Source organism: Abrus precatorius, unplaced genomic scaffold (genome assembly GCF_003935025.1).
Source record: "Abrus precatorius isolate BTA unplaced genomic scaffold, Abrus_2018 Scaffold1, whole genome shotgun sequence".
Lineage (NCBI taxonomy): Eukaryota > Viridiplantae > Streptophyta > Magnoliopsida > Fabales > Fabaceae > Abrus > Abrus precatorius.
The window spans coordinates 2587412-2609008 of NW_020874291.1; the positions used below are offsets into that span (position 1 = coordinate 2587412).

At 35.5% G+C, this 21597-nt stretch overlaps 1 protein-coding gene across 1 annotated transcript; it reads left to right on the forward strand.

Moving 5' to 3' along the window:
* The first annotated feature begins 1353 nt into the window (after nucleotides 1-1353).
* LOC113854605 (heat shock 70 kDa protein 17) lies at nucleotides 1354-21533 on the forward strand. Its single transcript, XM_027485712.1, has 14 exons — nucleotides 1354-2278; nucleotides 3141-3373; nucleotides 10834-10993; nucleotides 11911-12156; nucleotides 12264-12400; nucleotides 12531-12867; nucleotides 13006-13167; nucleotides 13600-13674; nucleotides 13753-13853; nucleotides 13950-14019; nucleotides 14941-14997; nucleotides 15100-15161; nucleotides 20579-20651; nucleotides 20764-21533. The coding sequence occupies exons 1-14, from the start codon at nucleotides 1526-1528 to the stop codon at nucleotides 20968-20970; spliced, it is 2673 nt and encodes an 890-aa protein (XP_027341513.1). The 5' UTR covers nucleotides 1354-1525; the 3' UTR covers nucleotides 20971-21533.
* Nucleotides 21534-21597: the final 64 nt, after the last annotated feature.

Consider the following 21597-nt stretch of genomic DNA (forward strand, 5'->3'; position numbering starts at 1 on the left):
TTTATGTGATATAATACATATATTATGACATATAGATCATTTTAAAAAATGTATGTGCTCTGTTACGATAATGACTTGTAGGATTTATCTGTTATTATTAACCAATGTATACATTGTTAAAAACATATTAAACAATATTTTTAGTATTATATAATTCTTCTTTTAAATAATGGATTTAGTGGGGATAGAGAATACTTACCCTTATTAATAATTTTCAGGAAGACGAATGAGAAGAGAAATAAAGATAGTTAATTCGTTTTAAAATCATAGTTTGATGATTCAGTGAAGAAATACTGCTCTATAGTATTTGAATTAATTAAAGTGTGTAACATTTTATCAAGTTTCTATTTCAGTTAATAAGGCTATGTAACTATTTAATGTTAAGTTTAGAGTTTATACCACTTTGATAAATTGCGTTGTAAATATTAATTTGAAGTTTATTGACAAGACTAATAATTAACTATTTTATATTATAGATTGTATTTACTTTATAGAAGTTTACTTTGCTAAAAACACGCCTTTTATATTTTAAATTTTTATGAATGTACGATGAATTAAATAAATTCTAAAAATAGAAATGTTAGTTTACACTCTTGTTGCAAATTTAAATTTTATAAACATTTCTTTTAAAAAATTTGAATATCTTTAAAATTTTGCAAAATCGAATAATAGAATAAAGTATTTACAATATTTATATTTCTTCACTATAAATTATGTTACAATTTAAGAATAATACAAAAAATGCTTAGACACAAGTGCGAGTGTTGATATAATAATAGGGTAAGTTGAATACCAAAGTATTAAATTGTGCTAACCATTTTTATAGACACTTAACCATTTTATGATTTGTGTGAGTAATTATAAATATATTTTAATTTTATTAGTTGAAATGGGCCGAGTTTCATAACATTGATTACGTCTACCTCTCTTTTGTAAAATGAACAGTAAATTTAACAGAATTACTATTTAAAAGTCATAGAATTAAAATAAAAATACAAAATAAATCATAACAAAACTTATAATTAATGACTAATTTGCCAATAAAACTTTTAAATGTGATTGGATGGATACTGGTAGAATTTTTCAACCGTACTGTATCTATGATATAATAAGATATGAAATTACGTACCGGTGATGCTTGAAGCCTTGAAGAACTATGGTATAAGGTTACAATGGTCATTTAATCAATTTGCTAGACTTTTGAGTCAGCCACCCCATACCGTTCAGCACGAGGAGTCGAAGAACAACACAACACACCATCTCATTTTATGCCACGTGTACATTGTGCCACGTTTTCTCTTCTCATTGGTTAAACTCTCCTCATTCAGTCACCTCCCACGTAAAATCTACTCCAAGCAAAAGAAGAAATATTTACTTCAATAATATTATTAGTTAATTATTATTATTATTAAACCCACTACGACTCGCCGGAGAAAGAAACACACTTTCTTCCGTTTTCCAGAAAACACATTCATTCATTTTCCTTCACTTTCTCGGCGGCCAAACGCCGCATTCCGTCCAGAAAATGGCGTGGAAGCTGGCGCTAATCGTGTTGTCTCTCGCGCTCCTTTTCTCTCCCTCGCAATCGGCAGTTTTCAGCGTAGATCTAGGTTCCGAATGGCTGAAAGTGGCGGTGGTGAACCTGAAGCCCGGTCAGAGCCCGATCTCGATAGCGATCAATGAGATGTCGAAGCGGAAATCACCGGCGCTGGTGTCGTTCCACGACGGCGACCGCCTCCTCGGAGAGGAAGCCGCTGGCCTCGTCGCTCGCTACCCGCAGAAGGTGTATTCGCAAGTGAGGGACCTCATAGGGAAACCCTACAGTTCCGCCAAGAGGCTTTTGGACTCAATGTACTTGCCTTTCGACGTGAAGGAAGATTCTAGAGGCGGCGTGAGTTTCGTCGTTGACGGAGACGACTCCGTTTATTCGGCGGAGGAACTGGTAGCCATGGTGTTGGGTTATGCGGTGAGTCTCGCGGAGTTTCACTCGAAGATTCCGATTAAGGACGCGGTGATCGCGGTGCCGCCGTATATGGGACAAGCTGAACGGAGAGGGTTGGTTCAGGCGGCGCAGTTGGCGGGGATTAATGTTCTTTCGCTGATAAACGAGCATTCCGGTGCGGCGCTGCAGTACGGGATCGATAAGGACTTCTCCAACGAGTCGAGGCATGTCATATTCTATGACATGGGTTCCAGCAGTACCTATGCTGCGCTTGTGTATTTCTCCGCTTACAAGGGTAAGGAGTACGGGAAGACTGTGTTCATCAACCAGTTTCAGGTATTGTGTTGTTTATTTCATTTGGATGCTTGTTTTTGTTCATCTTGAAGATATCATATATGTAGCGATGTGTAGAGTAGATACTTCAAATTTGACACCCTAAAGAACCTTGTGAAACAATATCAACTTTAAAATTATGACATACCTGTACTGTATTGTAGCCAATTCCCGCATCCATGCAACACAGATATTTAGTTTGATGACCAAAGAATAAGCAGCAGCATCAACTTTGAGAGGAATCAAACAATAATTTTTAAATTACGGGATGTACCTGTATTGTTTCACATTGCCTTGCTGAAAGTTTACAATACAGGGTTGGATGTTGGTGTTCGTGGATTATGATATTAGCAGTTGAAGGTTTTATTTCTTCTGATTTAGTGATTAATAAATGCTAGCCATATGCAGTTAAGCATGAGTTGTTTATTTGAATGAAAGTTGAAAATTTGAATTAATGCAGTTCTGATTTGAATTTCTAATTGCATCCTATAACTGACTCTAGACTTTATACATTTAATTTTTCATTAAGAGAATCCATTTAGGAGGGAATTATTAAGTACAAACAGCATCCACAAAAGTTGCCAAGCTACCTCATCATGCTATTGAACAGTGGTGAAAAACTCCACAACATAAAATTGCTTGATTTTCTATGTATCATGTGAAATAAACACACTGAATACAGCCTTTACTTTCAAATTATTAATGGTACTATATACCCTTATGTTAAAATCAACTGGCTCAAGCATAACTTTGGTCTGTGAAATGTAAAGTGATCAGTTTAATTTCTTTTATCATTTCTTCTTCCATATCTTAGTCCTCTGAACCAGCTATTCTTAACAGCTTGCTTGGGTTGTGATGCATGTAGGTTAAGGATGTCCGTTGGAACCCAGAGCTAGGTGGTCAGCATATGGAATTGCGATTGGTGGAGTATTTTGCTGATGAGTTCAATGCTCAAGTTGGTGATTGTATAGATGTGAGGAAATTTCCCAAGGCTATGGCTAAATTGAAGAAACAGGTCAAACGAACAAAAGAAATTCTCAGTGCTAACACAGCTGCTCCTATTTCTGTTGAATCACTTCATGGTGACGTGGACTTCAGGTAAGTGAATTTCAAAATTACTCCTCAGCTTCTTCAGTATTCCTGATTTCTGTGAATTTGTGTATTATCCTTTTAGTTCTGAACAAAAGCTGGGGTTTGTACTGTTTAGGTAGTGGTGTAACGTTACACAAGCTTTATCTTTCATTGTAATGGAGACTAATATGGAAAATATTTCATCCAAAATGGGTTTTTAATTTTTTGAAAAAGCAAATTCAATTGAGAATATTTCTTGAAACACATTTTTGTTTGAAAATTAGTCTATCCTTTAACATGCCCTCTTGCATTTTTCTTGTATTTATTTTGTTCTTGGGTGGTTAGTTTTGTATTTTCAAAATGATTTTTGAAGGGAGTGAAGTAGCAATTTTGTTTTGTTTAGTAACAAACTAAACCAATCATTAACAAAAGTTGGTGTTTTTATAAGGACCGACTTTTACTCAAGTGCTAAGAGTATTGGGTACATATCCATATGTATCCAATGAGTACTGTTATTGGAAACATATTTGGTGCAGGTATGGCAACTCTTTAGGAGTACCCATGCATCATAACTTTCCATGTAAAATAGTTACAACAGTGGAGCATGCATCATAACTTTCCATGTAAAATAGTTACAACAGTGGAGGTAGGTAGCAAGAGGACAGTTGCCTTGCTTTCATTGACTGCCTGAGAGTTGGTAAAGTAACTGCAATCTTAGGGGATTGTGATTGACCTACTCTGTCTCTTCGGTACAAGAATGCCCTAACATTTTCTTTGGGATAAAAAAATAGTTGGGAAGATTATAGAAGAAGGAATTCCTGATAAAATTATCGCTCATTAAAGAAATAACATAGGCTCTCAAATGGTTGACTGAGCCAATAAGTAGTTGCTCAAGTGGTTACTTGTTCGTAATTAAACAGCAAGAAGGGACCATAGCTTTTGCTGGCTGGTTATGAGTTGAGAAAGGGGTGCTCCAACCCAGCAGTAACCGCATTTCCTAGCTCTTAACATTCTTGATATAAGGAGTTAAGGAACAATTGACTACTTGGTCAATTCAGTAAGTTGTTTCTCATTAGCCAATCTTTCAACCTTGTTAATTAGTGGAGTGGTTAATTTTTCATTCTAAGACGGGTAAATAGAGAATTCGACAAGCGAGTGTTTCAAGAATTAAGTGGGGACTACTTAAAGGGGAGAAACTATTGGACTTTCAGAGGCAATTAGTAGAAGAGGATAATATGACTATGTGGGTCAGAAAAGTTGCCAAGAAAATTTTAGGTGAATTTAGAAGTTTTAGACCAAAAGATAAAGAATCATGGTGGTGGAATGAAAGTGTGCAAGAGAATATTAGAGAGAAGAGGATATGTTTTAAAACTTTGCATACATGTAATAATGCTGCAAATTGGGTCAGGTTTCAGAAGGCAAGAAATGAGATAAGAAAAGCAATGAGTGAAGCACGTTCTAAAGCTTTTGAAGGGTTCTATCAAGACCTTGGGACGAAGTATGGGGAAAGGAGGATTTATAAACTTGCCAAAAGTAGAGCAAGAAAATCAAGAGTTTGGACCAAGTTAGATGTATTAAGGATGAAAAAGACAAAATTTTAGTTTTGGATCAAGACATCAAAAACCGATGGGAGAAATATTTCTATTAAATTTTTAACAAGAGGCAAGGAGTAAGTGGAAATTTAATAGGAATAGAAGTGCAAATGAACAAGCTAAATTTGGCATACTACCGTAAGGTTCGAGTTGAAGAAGTAAAAGAAGCTCTTAAGAAGATGAAGAACGGTAAAGTAGTTGGCCCTGATAATATCCCTATATGAGTTTGGAAAAGTTTGTCAAAAGTGAAAACAAGGACTAGAATGGCTAACTAAACTTTTTAATGAGAATATGCCAAATGAATAGAGGAAGAGCACTTCGGTTCCTATATATAAGAACAAGGGTGATATCGTGATATCCAAAATTGAGTGAACTATAGAGGGATTAAACTCATGAGTCACACTATGAAGTTCTGGGAAAAGGTGATTGAATATATAATATGGGAGGAAACTGAGATTGCAGAAAATCAATTTGGTTTTATGCTAGGAAGTTCTACAACAGAAGCTATATATCTTTTACGGAAGATGATGGAAAAATTTCACTACAAGGAAAAAGACTTACACATGATTTTTATTGACTTGGAAAAGACATATGATTGGGTACCAAGAGAAGTGCTATGGAAGGCTTTAGAAAATAAAGGAGTTCAAGTATTCGGGCTATACAAGAGATGTATGAGGGGATAACTACATGTTTACTTGTGTGAAAACTTCTGAAGGCATATCTAAGGGCTTCCCAATTGGAATAGGTTTACATCAAAGCTCCGCTTTGAGCCCTTACTTCTTTAATCTTGTTTTAGATGTGCTTACAAATAAGATACAATATATTATCCCTCGATACATGCTATTTGCAGATGATATAGTGTTGGTTGAGGATTTGGAAGAGAAGGTTAAGCTTGACTTATGGAGGGAGACTTTAGAATCTAAAAGTTTTCATTTTAGTAAAAAAACAAGATGAGGATCATGCATTGAAAGTTAAGCTTGAAGAGGATATTATACAAGTTTTCAATTTCAGGTACTTGGGATCGATTTTACAAAATCATAGTTGTTAATAGCATGCTATAGCAGCGCTATTGCGCCTGCGCTGTGCTGTGTGGCTGTCGACTGCCATTGCCACCACGTCGTGGGGCATTTGTCATGTCGCGGTGATTGCGGGGGTTCACCGCCAGAAAAGGGATAAGTTTGCGAAATTGGCAAAGCAAGTAACCTTATTCTGATTTTTCTAATTTGCAGTTTTAATTATTTTTAAGGACTAAACCCTCATTTTAGTCCTCGAGAGATTTTGGGTCTAACAGTTTAATCTTTGAAAATTTTAATATATCATGTTAGTCTTTAACTTCCTTCTCCTTCATTTATTTTAGTCTTTAATCTTAAACTCTATTTAGAAGCAGTAACGAAAAGCTGAGTTATCACATTAAATGCTATGTCAGAAGCCTAGTTGGTACTCTACGATGTTGTTTTGGGAAGTTAACATGGCAAGTCCTTTACAAATGTCAAAAACCCCAATAGGGACCCAAAGCAGAGGAAACCCAAACCATATAACCACAGTTTTTCAGGGAACATGGTACCCATCTCAGCAGGAATCAAAGCTTCAGGAACACTCCATATCAATGGGAAAAACAAGAATCCAAGCAAGGCTAAAAGAGGACCAGCTGCCTGCACAATATCCTCCACCCCAAAGGGCCCTCCAGAAACCTCATAGTAGATGAGAAACATGAGGAATAATTGAAACTTTCTTCACTTGATTTTTTGTGGAGGAAGGAAATTCACCAACAGTTACATACTCACCCCCTCACCCCCGGTAAACTCCTTCATTTCAGTGGAAGCTTTTTTCTTATTCCCTGTAATCCTCAACTTCTGCACCCACCGAAAAGGAATTTTATTTTATTTTTCTAGGATCATAAAATTAGAAGCTCATACATACATAGACCATAAACATACTCCATATAACACCCACCAAATAGAAAATCAAGTACTTTTAAGTCTCAAGCAACAAATATTGAAGTTTGCAAAAGATACCAGCTTTGTCAATTTTACTGGCAAAAAGTCCTCTATCTATTTAGAGTCAACAACCAATTTACACCACACAATAAAATGAAATGAAAACTTTGATTACAGTGATGGGTCTTTCTGAGCTTGCATGAATTTCAGCCATTTAAAGTTTAATCTCTAAATATTTCACTGCCAAACAAAACTATGAAGACGAATTTGAGTGAGATTATGCGTATACATTTAGGGTCTTCTTTGAGACAAATGAGGAAATCTGTAATTATGTTTGAGCAAATAGTACACTTCATAATTTCGCAAAACGACGCCGTTTTTGACATTTGTAAAGGACTTGTCACGTTAACTTCCCAGAACGACATCGTGAAGTGCCAAAATTGGCTTCTGACATGACACTTAATGTGACAACTTAGCTTTTTGTTATTGTTTTTTAACGGAGTTTGAGAATAGGGACTAAAATGAATAACAGAGAAAGAAGTTAGGAACAATGTTGTTAAAATCGCGATTTAATCTCAAGATCGTACGATCTTATGATCTATACCTTGCCTTGCGATCTTGATCAGAATTATGATCGAAAAACAACAAGATCGGGTATGATCCTGATCTTTCTCCTTAGGATCATAGGATCTATGATCCAATCCGATCTTGGTGCGCGGGTTTTTGGGTCAGTTTCCGGACTTGGTTTTTGGGTTGATATTTTGGGACTTGGGTTTTTGGGTCAGGTTTTTACAACCCAGTTTTTAATTAGGGCATTTTTTACCCCATTTTAGAATTCTCTCCCATGCGTCAACACTCAATCCTCTCGGTGCTAGAGAAGATGACGAAAGCGTTGCAGAGAATGGATAATTCGCGAGCCTTCTTCATCAATCCGTTGTGCCTCTTCAAAAACATTACTTGATGAGTGCTTTTGATCTGGATTCGCTTTATCTCTACCTTCTTCTTGCCTATTCTTCTTTATTGGGAGAATTTCTCTTTTTCTTTCTCAGATTTTCTTGCCGCTTTGTTACGGCTTAGCAGCAAAAATATCTTGTTCTTATAGGCTTCTCGGGTTCATTCACGAATTGACACATATTCAATCACCTACTGCTATTCTGACTAATTAATTGTCATTCCTATTTTTTTAATAATATAATTTATTACATGCGACAAAAATCAAAGCTGAATCGCTTTGTTAAGTTCAATTTTATTAAAACATATTTAACCAATCTTTATATTAATTTATTTTAATAGTTATTTTTTTATAAAAATATTCTAACGAATTTCTAAAAATAATAAGATTTCAAAATATACAAATTTAATTAGTTTATTTTGTAATTGAAAGTCTTTTTAAAATTATCTTAAAAAATATAGTTGGCTTTTATCGAGAATATATTTCTAGAATCTAGGATTTTTAATCATGTTTAATTAAATTATGTAATTTAGATGTTAATTTCTTTATATATATTATTTTTTATGCTTCTATATATGTTTAAGTATAGTTTTACATGTTTGGTAAGATTTTACAATCCCATGATTTACGATTTTTGACCCTCCTTTCGATTCTAAGTAAGATCCTAATCTTGAAAACATTGGTTGGGAACTAACGTGACATTAAATTTTCCAGGAACTAAAATACTAGACTCAAAATTTCTCGGGGATTAAAATGAGGGTTTAGTCTATAATTAAGGGTAGAAAGGTCATTTACCTTTTACAAAACATATATATCGATTTCATCTTCCCCATACTTTGCTTCTGCACAAAAAGTCAGGGCCTCAACATAGTGATTTCTCCCCTCTTCACCAGATCACCCATTCCATTTTACTAGAGAAATCAGTTTTTTTGGCATGCGCTCTGTGTTTTTGTTCACTGGACAAGTCAGCTTTTCCAGTGTCTCCTTTGTTTTTCTGTTTACTGATCATTCTTGCTTCAAGCTTTGTTTTTTTGCTGAAGGAGATAAAGCATTGTTTCTCTGTTCACTTATCACTCTTATATATACATGTTATAAATTTTTAAATAACGATCATCCCGCTGTACGCTATTCCACCATAGCATTTTAGGGTTCAGCCACTATTTGCCGCAATGCGAGATTAACAACTATGTACAAAATGATGGAAAAATTAATGAAGACGTTAGTCACATAATACAAGCACGATGTAAAATGGAGAAGGGCATCAGGAGTTATTTGTGACCGTAAAGTACTTATCAAACTGAAAGGAAATTTTTACTGTACTGCAATAGAACTAGCTATCTTATATGGTAGTGAATGCTGGGCCTTAAAGGAACAACATGAGAAAAAAAGTGGGAGTGGCGGAAATGAGAATGCAAGGTAGATGAGTTGACACATAAGAAAAGACAGAATACAAATGATAGTATACGAGTGAATATTGGAGTAGTACCTATAGTGGTAAAAATAATTGAAAATCATCTTAGGTGGTTTGATCATGGAGAAGACCTTTAGAGGCGCTAGCAAAGAGAGTGGACTGGGTGACTCTTAGTCTGATAAAGAGGGATCAAGGGAGACCCAAAAGAACCTTAAACAAAGTTATTAAAAGAGACTTTTTGATTAACTAGATTTCTAAAGATTTGGTTTTTAACCGAACTCAATGAGTGTGATCCATGTAGCGGACCTCACCTAGTGAGATAAGGCTTGATTGTTTTTATGTTATTGTAGAATACCTAGAAAATGGCTAGTAATATCTTTGTTGTATCTTTAGAATAGAGTAGTTTAGATGAGCTATCAGAAATGGTTTTCATATTTAATATATCAACTTAAGACCTTGGACAAAATATATTAAGAGAGAATTTTGAATGAGAAGCACACTCAGCTGAATGGTATTTATGTACAGGGATGGAGGATAATTACAAATAGTAAATACTGAATGCTGTTTTAATGATAAAAATAATTAGGCTGGCTAATTACTCTAATTCTATTTCCTAAGTCACAATGTATCTAGTCTGCTTGTAAAGTGAAATAATCGTTTATTCATATCATGGTTGTTTACTTATTTAAGAAGAATTAATAGTTTATTAGCATAAATAGAGGTGAGTGCTTATATTTCTTGTTGCATCACGATACAGAAGATAATATCCCTATGATTTCATCAGTTCTAATGACTAATAATACTTATATCAAGAATTTCTTTCTTATGATTTCTCAAAATAATTTACTGATGAAAAATAAAGGTATAACCACAAACATGTAGATTTACATGAAATCAAACCATGCTTGCTTTTTATCAAGATTTCTTTTTTGATGTTATCTCAAAATAATTTGCTGATGAAAAATAAACATATAACCTCAAACATGTAGATTTACATAAAATCAAAACCTGCTCAGGTATCACTGATGTCAAGGAGATGTCAATCCTAAATGCTTGAAGCCTGAGAATTCATTACTTGCATTGACTAAAGAGTAATGGCTGATATTTCTTAATCAGTAAAACTCATTTTCACCAAAACCAATGCTTAAATTTTGGTTAATTTATGTACAGCATTGTTAAGGTAGTTGCATATGCCCTTAAAGACAGTGCGGTCTGTATATATTGGTTAATAGTTATGTTGATATCTTCAATCTAATGTTGGATAGTTTTCAAATTATTTGGATATCTGAGAAGGGGAAACAAGGAAAATAAAAAATAAATTTGAAGAATGAAATTTCCTTATATGATCAAAGTCATCAAGTGAAATGCATAGACTAGTTAGATAAAATTCAAACATTGACAAGGAAAATAAAGTTTTACTTGGTTATTAAGTTATGATATAATTTGGTTTTTGACCAAGCTTAATGGCATTGTGTGATCATGTAACCAACTTCACCTAGTGAAATAAAGCTTGGTGGTTGTTGTATCAAGTTATGAAATATTTTTACTGCATATAATGCTTAAGGGTCCTTCATTCAAGGCTTCTTTTCTTATAGGAGCACAATAACCCGTGAGAAATTTGAAGAGCTCTGTGAAGATATTTGGGAAAAATCTCTTTTACCTGTGAAAGAGGTGCTTGAGCATTCTGGCTTGTCGGTGGATCAAATATATGCAGTGGAATTGATTGGAGGTGCAACCAGAGTGCCAAAATTACAGGTTTGAATAAGCTTTTTCCTTCTTTGACAATTCTTTTGGGAATGGTGCACTTAGTGAAGGGTGGGATTATATCTGCAGATATTTGTGCAGTATTGAACTCGCTGTTTTATAGTGTTGTCTTAGCAATCAACTACTGTTTTCCATATATCACCTGTTAATATACCTAGTTTTGACAAATTAGTGCTTCTTATTAAAGTATACAATTGTATCTGTATACTTTTGTTCCTTTGCTAGCACATTGTTCAGTATATTGTTAGCTGTTAAAAGTTAAAACACATCATGTGCACGGTGCACCCTCATTTGTTGTTTAACAGAAGTAACTAACTGTTCAGTTAGGTACTGGTCAAACCATTCTGTTACAATTCTGTTCAACTGAAGTGATTCAATTTTGACAGTTTCTGGTGCACAATTTCATATATAATTCAGATTCTTTCAGCTTCTCTCAGTTTTCTGTCCTATTCTCGCTCATTTTCTCAGTTTATGTTTGCCCGAACTTCATCAAGTCTATGTTGTTCATCTTAGATATTCATGTCTTACAAGCGTTTGTGCTGGCCACTTCTTTTATGACTAAGTTGAATGATGAAGAAAAAGAAAGAGCACAGCTGACAACTCACATGTTTAAATAAAATTTTGATGGACAGATAGGCAACATGAATATGATTCAATTGCATAAACTCTCTTATTTCAATTATGAATATAATTAAGTTTGAATGTCTAGAGTCCCTGCCTTAATTGTCAACTAATATTTGGTATCTATTTGTTGTCAAATGAAATTGCAGCATTTTATCTTGTTTACATATGTATTATTGTTCGATACAGTGTTTGCATGTTAGTTTTGCAGGTGAAGTATTTACTCAGCTGTCCAGCATTAATGTGTTGAGGTTTGTTTATTGTAATTCTGTTTCATATTATTACAGGCAAAGCTTCAAGAGTTCCTTGGGAGGAAAGATCTTGATAGGCATCTTGATGCTGATGAAGCAATAGTTCTTGGTGCGGCACTGCATGCTGCAAATTTAAGTGATGGTATCAAATTGAACCGCAAACTAGGAATGATTGATGGTTCCTTATATGAATTTGTGGTTGAGTTAAATGGTCCTGATCTTTTGAAAGATGAAAGCTCAAGGCAGTTACTTGTACCACGAATGAAGAAACTTCCGAGTAAGGTAAATCAATTGATTCATGCTGAATGTGACTAATATTATAAGAAGAATGAATTGATAAATTATATTCTCCTATTTAATAATCAATTATACTATTGTATACTTAACAGATGTTCAGATCCATTAATCATAACAAAGATTTTAAAGTTTCCCTAGCATATGAAAGTGAACATCATTTGCCACCTGGTGTTACCTCTCCTGAAATTGCTCAATACCAGATATCTGGTTTGACTGATGCAAGTGAGAGGTATGGATAAAAGACTTCCTGAAGTTTATGGACATATTCCTTATTTAAGTCCTATGAGGAATTATTTTTCATGCAAAATATTTTGAAACTCCAATGCCTTCCTATTTATGTTTCTCCATTGTTCTTCTAGATACTCGTCTCGGAATTTGTCAGCCCCCATCAAGGCAAACATACATTTTTCTCTTAGTAGAAGTGGAATTCTTTCTCTGGATCGAGCAGATGCTGTTATTGAAATAACTGAGTGGGTGGAGGTTCCTAGGAAGAATTTGACCATAGAGAATTCAACGATTTCATCGAATGTGTCAGATGAATCTGCTGCTGGGAACAGTTCTGAGGAAAACAACGGAAGTGTGCAAACTGATAGTGAGATTAGCAAGACAGCCAACAATAGTGCAGAGGAGCAAGCTACTGCTGAGCCTGCTACAGAGAAAAAGCTGAAAAAGCGGACCTTTAGGGTACCATTAAAGGTCAAAGATTACTGGTCACCCTGATTTTATAACCATTTAAACTGGTTGGTGATTTTCAGGAAAAATATTGAAGCAAGATATTCTAATATACTCTTCTCTTCTTGCTTCTTTGTTGTTTGTGCTTTTTATTGGTGACAGATTGTTGAGAAGATGACAGGACCTGGAATGACTCTTTCAAAAGATATTCTTGCTGAAGCCAAACGAAAATTACAAGCACTAGATCAAAAAGATGCAGACAGAAAAAGAACAGCGGAATTAAAAAATAATTTAGAAGGATATATATACACTACTAAGGAAAAGGTTAGTACAAAACAGTATGCTTATGCCTTTCTTTATCTTGACTGCCTTTGATCTCTTATATGATGGGTAATCTTTATTTTTGAGATTTCCCTTTTTTCAGAGATTCATTTAAAAGTTTGGCCTTCAAATAACTTAACATAAGAATGCACCACCGGTTGATATTCCTTTTTAATCCTGTCCCCGCATTCAGAATTATATGCATTTGTTTAAAGTATTTTTCTAATTGCCATGTATTTTTGTCTTCGGAGAGGCTGGGATTTGGGAATGATGTTGCTGCTCTTAATTTATTAGTTTACATACTGTTTAAACTTTATGCCTATTGTTTTCCAATTTAGAATATTAAAAATTGACTAATTTAACTATTTATTATTCTACTTGTTAATACAGCTATTTTATTGAACATGTTCTTAATGCTTCCCATGCTTTTATCAGATTGAAACTATTGAGGAGTTTGAAAAAGTTTCAACAAGTGAGGAACGCCAGTCCTTCATTGAGAAGCTTGATCAGGTTAACCCTTTTCCTTGGGCGACCAGAAAGAAATGTTATTGATAAGAACTTTGACTTAAGCTTTTTGCAATCTGTCAGGTGCAAGACTGGTTATATACAGATGGTGAAGATGCAAATGCTACGGAATTTCAAGAGCGTCTGGATCAGTTAAAAGCTGTTGGAGATCCAATTTTCTTCAGGTATGTTGTATTCAGTACTATAGGTCTATCAAATTTAGTATGTACACCTTTGTAGTGTGCAAAAGTTTTTCTGAATTGGGTTAACATATGTTTCAGGTTAAAAGAACTTACAGCTCGACCAGCAGCAGTTGAGCTTGCTCATAAATACATTGATGAATTGAAACAGGTACCATCTACAAACTTCTGATAGTGTGCCCTAGAGCTTTTTTAGTTTTTTGGTTTAAATACATTGATGAATTGAAACAGGTACCATCTACAAACTTCTGATAGTGTGCCGTAGCGCTTTTTTAGTTTCTTGGTTTATGTTTTTTTTTCAAGCTGAAAGTTTTGTTTTTGGGTGAGGCCCATTCTGTCCATTGATCCATGTAGCTGATCACTCCTAATGAAATAAGGCTTTGTTGATATAGTTGTTTTGGCTAACATGTTTGATACACAAGGGTAGTTTGTTGTTGTAAACACATGCTAGATCAATAGAAATTGTAATATGTTTAAATATGGAATTATCTGATATGACAGGCAACTTTCATTCTTGTAGTTATCTGTTTATCTAATTTTCATCATGTCAGCACTCATATGGCTATTCCTTGAAAATTGTTTGCACACATTCACACAACAGACTCCAGAAATCATATAACTAAAATGTTGTAACATTGAACATCTGTAGAAAAGCTGTTAGTTTGGTGAGCCAAACATGTATAATGAGCAATTGAACGGTAGACGAAGCAGTATATATACATACATACATATATATGAATGTATGTATGTATATATGTGTGTATATATATGTATGTATGTATATATATATATATATATAGGAGGCATTTCAAGTGAGAGGAGTTTGTATTATGAGAGTTGAGAGACATTAATAATGGCCATTGGATCAAATAATTGGCAAGAAAGAGAAGAGAATTAATTGGCAAGAGAGAGAAAAAAGTGGCCATTATTAATGCCTATCACTTTTCATAATAACAAACTCTTCTCACTTGAAATGCCCCCTATATATATATATACTGTGATTTGTTAAATTTTCTATTCAACTTAGCTAGCTATTTTGTAATGTAACTTGAAACATTTATGACATCTGTAGATCGTACAAGAGTGGAAAGCAAACAAGTCTTGGCTTCCACAAGAAAAAGTAGATGAGGTATTTGGTTTTGCTTGATTTCAATAGTCTTGATTTTTAGAATCTATCAAAAATGATGTGATTCCTTCGGGAAATTCATTTTTCGCGTTCCTAACTTGGAAGGTTATAAATGATGCTGAAAAGTTAAAGAATTGGTTGGATGAGAAAGAGGCTGAGCAAAAGAAGTAAGTTCCTGTGATAGTAAATTAGTTGTTTTTGGAGTTTTATTTATTTATTTATTCTTTTACTCTGTTCTTGTATGTGTGGACTTTACAAGACTCATAAGGAGTATCTTTATGAGTAGGTGCATAAACATTTATTTCCATTTACATTATGGTCCTAGAGTTCTAATACTGAGTTATGCATCCATTGTTCCAATTATGAAATTTAATTTGCACTTTGCAGCAATTGACTTTTTAATTTCAATCTGTTTTGTTTTTCTTTATTTAAAATAATAGAATAATTAATTGCATAATTTTATGTTATTGATCTATGAAGTTATCTTTGGAATTGATTTCCTTTAATCTTCTGTTATTGTTGTGTTCACCAGAAAAGAGAGTAGAGACAACAATCTTTATGAATTCTTTATTGAATTGATGAATTTTCTGTATACAACTCTCTTTCCCAGAGCAATGCTCCTCAGAGAATTTTCTCTGCCAAGTTTCAGAAACTAACTTTCAAAAAAGACTCCTAACTATTCTTTCACCTATTATTTATAAATGGAGCTTGAAACAGAAAAATAACTCCTAACTGCTAACTAACATTATTAACTGTCCTCTTTCTTCTAGAGTAAACCAGCCAAGGCTTGGCCTTGTCTAAGTTAGTATTTACAAAGATATTAGAGTTAAGACCCTGACTCCTATCATTCTCCCCATCTAGAAGAACAGACTTGCCCTCAAGTCTGAAGTGAGGAAATTGGCTCAGCAGCACAAATTCATCTTCCCATGTAGTATCCTTTGGAGGACAGACTTCCATTTGATCAGCCGTTAATAACTTCTCTTTGGGCTAGAGCAGCTTCAGGTTCAATTGTAGCTTCAAGTTCAACTTCAAATCCATTAGGTAGGTAAGGAGAGGGACTGTAGTTACCAATAGCCCTTTTTAATTGAGAAACATGAAATATCGGATGCACTGAAGTTTCAGGCAGTTGTAGCTTATAAGCTACCTCACCAATTTGTTGCAGAATCTTGTAGGGCCTATAGAACTTAGCAGCAAGCTTAAGATTGATCCTTCGGACCACTGTTTGCTGCCTGTGGGGACGAAGTTTTAAGAAAACAAACTTTCCAACTTCAAAGGATATGGATCTTCTTTTCTTGTCAGCAAAATGCTTCATCTGCTGCTAGGCCTTGTGCAAGTTACTTCAGTTGAGATAGAGCTTCATCACGGTCAAGTAGATCACTAGCTACAGTTTGTACCTTGGTTTCTCCCAGAAAGAACCGGGTAAGTCTTGGAGGAGGTCTGCCATAAACAATTTCAAATGGAGTAGCAGCTGTGGCAGTTCCTTGGTTGCTTAGAGGCAAAGCACCTTAAGTATGTCTCAAGGCACCTATTGAGAATCTCTGTCTGACCTGTTTCTGGATGATATGAAGAACTCATTTTCAGCTTGGTCCCCTATAATCTGAAGAGCTCTTTCCAAAAAGAGCTGATAAAGAGTGGGTCCCTATCACTCACAATTGAAGAGGGAATGCCATGTAGACTAACTATTTCCTTAGCAAAAACCTCAGCTACTATTCTGGCTGTATAGGGATGCTTAAGCAGAATGAAATGCCCATATTTGGACAACTTGTCTACTACTACCCAAACTGCTGCATAGCCTTTAGATTTCGAAAGCCCTGTAATGAAATTCAATGAAATGTCATCCCATACCATAGAAGGAATAGGTAGGGGCTGAAGTAAATCTCCTGGGACAGTGGATGCATATTTTTGCCTTTGACAGACATCACAACTTTTGATAAATTCCAGGACCCTCTTTTTCATACCCACCCAGTAAATATTTCGTGCAATCTTCCTATAAGTTTTCAGAAAACTGACATTGAGGAATGTAAGAGGAGGTAGATGGTATAACTATGCTCCCTTTATGCAGTAATATCCCATTCTAAACCGAATAACCTGCCCTTACAGAATTTTGCTGTAAATCAGTCTTCATCCTTTGAATAAAATCATCTTCCTTTATTTCTTTCTAAAGTGCCTCACCTTGCAGCCATAAAGGATAGGACAAGATAGCATTTAGCTCCACATCCTTGTAGATTCGTGAGAGGGCATCTGCTGCCTTATTTTCAGTACCAGCCTTGTAGACTACTGTGAATTGGTATCTGAGTAACTTGGATAACCAATTTTGCTTAGCAGTGGTGGTAATCTTCTGATGCAGTACTTCCTTCAAACTCTTCTGATCAGAAAAAATGGTGAACTTCCTCCCAATCAAACAATGACGCCAATGCTGGATGGATAAAACCAGAGCCATCAGTTCCCTCTCATAAGCTGATTTAGACAATTGACCTGCAGAAAGAGCCTTGCTGTAAAATGCAATAGGCTGCTGCTATTGCATTAGAACAGCTCCTATACCACTCCCTGAGGCATCACATTCAATCTAGAATTCTTGTGAAAAATCAGGCAACCTCAACACTGGAGCAGTAGTGACTATTGTCTTCAATTTCTGAAAGGCTTGTTCAGCCCTTGGATTCCACACAAAGGCCTCCTTAGTTAACTCAGTGAGAGGTTTAGTTATCTTCCCATTTCAAAACAAATTTTCTGTAGTACCCTGTCAGCCCAAAGAACCCTCTCACCCTGTTCACATTCTTAGGAGTTGGCCAGTTTAAGATGCTGCTAACCTTAGCAGGGTCCATTGTCACCCCATTTTCAGAAATCACATGTCCAAGATACTCAATTTGACTTCTACCAAAACTACATTTTTTTATATTAGCAACAAACTGATGTGCCCTGAGGACTTCTAGAACTTTAGAAAGATGTAAAATATGTGCAGACCAGTCCCTCATGTAAACTAATATGTCATAAAAAATAATCAGTACAAAGTGACGAAGAAAAGGTTTGAAAACCTGATTCATTCATAGTAGACTGGAAGGTGGTTGGTGCATTCATTAGGCCAAAAGACATGACTAGGTACTCATAATGACCTTCATGATTTCTAAAGGCTGTTTTACCAATGTCTTCCTTCTTAACACGTATTTGATGATAACCTGAATGTAAGTCCAATTTAGAGAAAAATTTCATTCCGTGTAACTCATCAAGCAACTCATCCACCGCTGGAATTGGAACTTGTCTGGCACTGTGACCTTATTTAACTCCCTATAGTCCACACACATTCTCTATGAAAAATCTTTCTTCTTGACTAAAATAACTGGACTAGAGTAAGGACTGGTGCTAGGCCGTATTACCCCGACATTCAGCAGTTCTTTCACTTGCCTCTCTATCTCATCCTTATGATGGTGCGGGTATCTATAAGGTCTGACACTTACTGGACCAGTACCTGGGTATAACACAATAGAGTGCTCAATGGCTCTCTTGGGAGGTAATCTCTTCAATTCTTCAAATATAATTGCATGCTGCTGCAGTAAACCCTGCAGCTCATCTAATTGCTGAGGTTTCAATTCACTGACAATTGCAGGAAAATCCAGAATTCCTTTCTTCCAATTTAGACCTTCAACCTTGCAAAGTTGACCATCTAAAAGCTCATTGAAAGTAGGGACAACATTCTTTTTTTTACCACCAATGCCCTTTAGCTCTACTGGTCGACCATCCACTTGGAAAGTCATAGAGAGATCCTTCCAATCAATTATCATCTTCCCTAGTGTCTTCAGCCAAGCAATTCTCAAGATCATGTCCAGGCCCCCTAGGTCAAGTATGTGTGCATCAATCTGAACCTGAATAGCTCCAAGATTTAAATGAATGTTAGGACGTTTTAACTCTGTGACCATCTCCCAATTTTACTCCAATACCTTCTTTGTCTCCCACCTTTAAGCCCAAAGCTTGGACCACTCTTGGAGAAATAAAGTTGTGGCTGGCTCCACTGTCAATCAACAAGATTATTGGTACTTCTCCCAACCTGCCTTCTAATTTCATTGTATTAGTGTTCCCTTGGGAATTCCCAATCAGTCCTAATAGATCCATTGAAGTACAATCTAGTTGTTCCTCTTTAGACCTATCAGATTCCACTTCCAACCTTACAATCTCTCCTGTCTCACTAATTCCTTCATCCTCTCCTAGAATAACCAATCTTAATTGCCTATCTTGACGATTTGCACAAACATGAAGAGGGTGGTACCTGTCTCCACACATAAAACATAATTCCTTATTTCTCCTTTCTTGGATCTCCCTATTAGACAGGTGTCTCACTCCCCTATCCTTGTATGTGGGATGGGCAGACCTCTGATTGACAGAGGCAGAAGATCCCACTGAGACTCCTGGACCTCTTTCTGCAAAAGATGAAAAAGAATTACCACTTCCAGAGTTTAGCTTAGATTTTGTCTCAGTCTGTGTTTGAGTATTGTCACAAAGTGGATGCCCTAGACTTCCCCTGAATCCTCGAGAAAAAACCCCATTACTCTTGGTCATCTTTTCCATGAAAACGTCTAATTTTTCCTCCAAGGAATTCATTCTTTCCTCGACAGCTTCACTGTGATGACCTTCATTTGCACCACGGTTCGTCATCTTGAAATCCCTTGCTAGACCACACCTTTTTGTTTCTTCCCCAACGGATCCGGCAGGTCGGACCAATGTTGTGTTCACCAGAAAAGAGGGTAGAGAAAACAATCTTTATGAATTCTTTATTGAATTGATGAATTTTCTGCATACAACTCTGTTTCCCAGAGCAATGCTTCTCAGAGAATTTTCTCTGCCAAGTTTCAAAAACTAACTTTCAAAAAAGACCCCTAACTACTCTCCCAGCTATTATTTATTACTGGGGCTTGAAACAGAAAAATAACTCCTAACTGCTAACTAACATTATTAACTGTCCTCTTTTTTCTAGAGTAAACCAGCAAAGGCTTGGCCTTGTATAAGTTAGTATTTACAAAGATATTAGGGTCAAGAACCTGACTCCTATCAGTTACCTTGAGCTCATATAGCACAAAATATTTAGTAAAATAGGCTTTATGATGAAATAATCTGTTAAAGGTTTATCTTGGCATATGAAAGTCTCTTCTGCCAAAAGTATGTGTATGCAACGTAGTGTATTGTCTAACCAAGGATTTTTGGAATTCATTAATTATAAAATCCAGTCCTTTAAAATATTGAGGTAGCATAGATTCCATATGTTTTGAGCATTAGGGATTGTTCTTTGCAAGGTTTCCTTGACTGTTATTTTTCATTCAAGTATGAGCCTCTGCCTTTGTGCTCTGTGAAGAGACTGTAATTTCAGGATGACCAATGGATCATCTTAGTCATGCATTGAGATCATATTGCACCTTTTCATATATGCCTCTGAATATTTAAGAAAATGAACTAGTGTAGCTTTGTAAAGTATTCATTTTCCCATATTTCTGACTACCAACTTAAGTTTGGTCGTTTGAGGAAATTGCAATGTGTACTGTGCACATGATAGTATTGATGTAATTAATGATTAATTTCTTATTCTGTGCTTGTTTTGAAGGACTTCTGGATTCAATAAGCCAGCTTTTACATCTGAAGAGGTACACTTGAAGGTGTTTGACCTGCAGAGCAAGGTAACATCTTTTCTGCCTTTCTAGACCAAGACAGTGTATTGGCATGTGATTTTGCAGTTTCATGAAAGCATTGCCTTTGTTGTTGAGATATATGTTTTATACACATTTACAGGTTAGCAGTATTAATAGAATTCCTAAGCCCAAGCCTAAGGTTCAGAAGCCTGTTAAGAACGAAACAGAGAGCAGTGGGCAGAAGACCGATAATTCCAATTCTAACTCAACTGATAGTTCCACGCCAAGTGATCCTTCAGCTGACAATTCAGAAGGCCAGAATGAAGAAACGGTTGTTGAGCAACCCGAAGTTCATGATGAGCTATGATTAACTGGAGTGCACATGTAGACCAAGTTTTAATCATCTCTACCTACAACATTTTTATAGTTAGAGGTTCGAGACTGGTAATGGTAGAATGGATAGATGAAAAGGAGGCAGTATCAGCTTTTAGCGAACAGGATAATAGAGTTGAGGCAACATTTCTTGGTTGAGTGCTAAAATTTTGAGGTTAGATGGCTATTACTGTTGTAGATGATTAATTTCCCTTATCGATTTGGGGGAGCAAGATGTAATTTAAAGCCATATGAAAGGTTGTGTTTGCCGAACCACAATGTGATAGGGGAAGAAAAAAAACCGGAGATTGGCTCAAGACATCATCCTATAGAAATTTTCCTTCAGTTAGCTCATATAGTTCTAAACGATTTCCTTTTCTTCATAGAAGCAGCAGATGCAAAAGTTAGTTTGCTAATAATGTCATGCAGCGCAAGAATAAGATAAAATTAAATTAGAACGTGTACGAGATAGTGTAAAACATAATATATTAATTGAAGTTATATTTTCCAAGAGGGATCTGAAAAATGCATAAACATAAGTTGTATTGAATTATGTGTTAGACAATTTAAATATGCATGTATGTATGTATGAAAAGAAGAATGTGCAAGTTGAAGGTAGATG

Excerpts from the sequence above, each read along its gene's own strand:
- LOC113854605 (XM_027485712.1), top strand. The coding sequence starts at position 1,526 with ATGGCGTGGAAGCTGGCGCTAATCGTGTTGTCTCTCGCGCTCCTTTTC. Across the intron at positions 12,157-12,263 it reads TGAAGAAACTTCCGAGTAAG|ATGTTCAGATCCATTAATCA; the intron begins GTAAATCAATTG and ends TATACTTAACAG. Across the intron at positions 13,675-13,752 it reads TCATTGAGAAGCTTGATCAG|GTGCAAGACTGGTTATATAC; the intron begins GTTAACCCTTTT and ends GCAATCTGTCAG.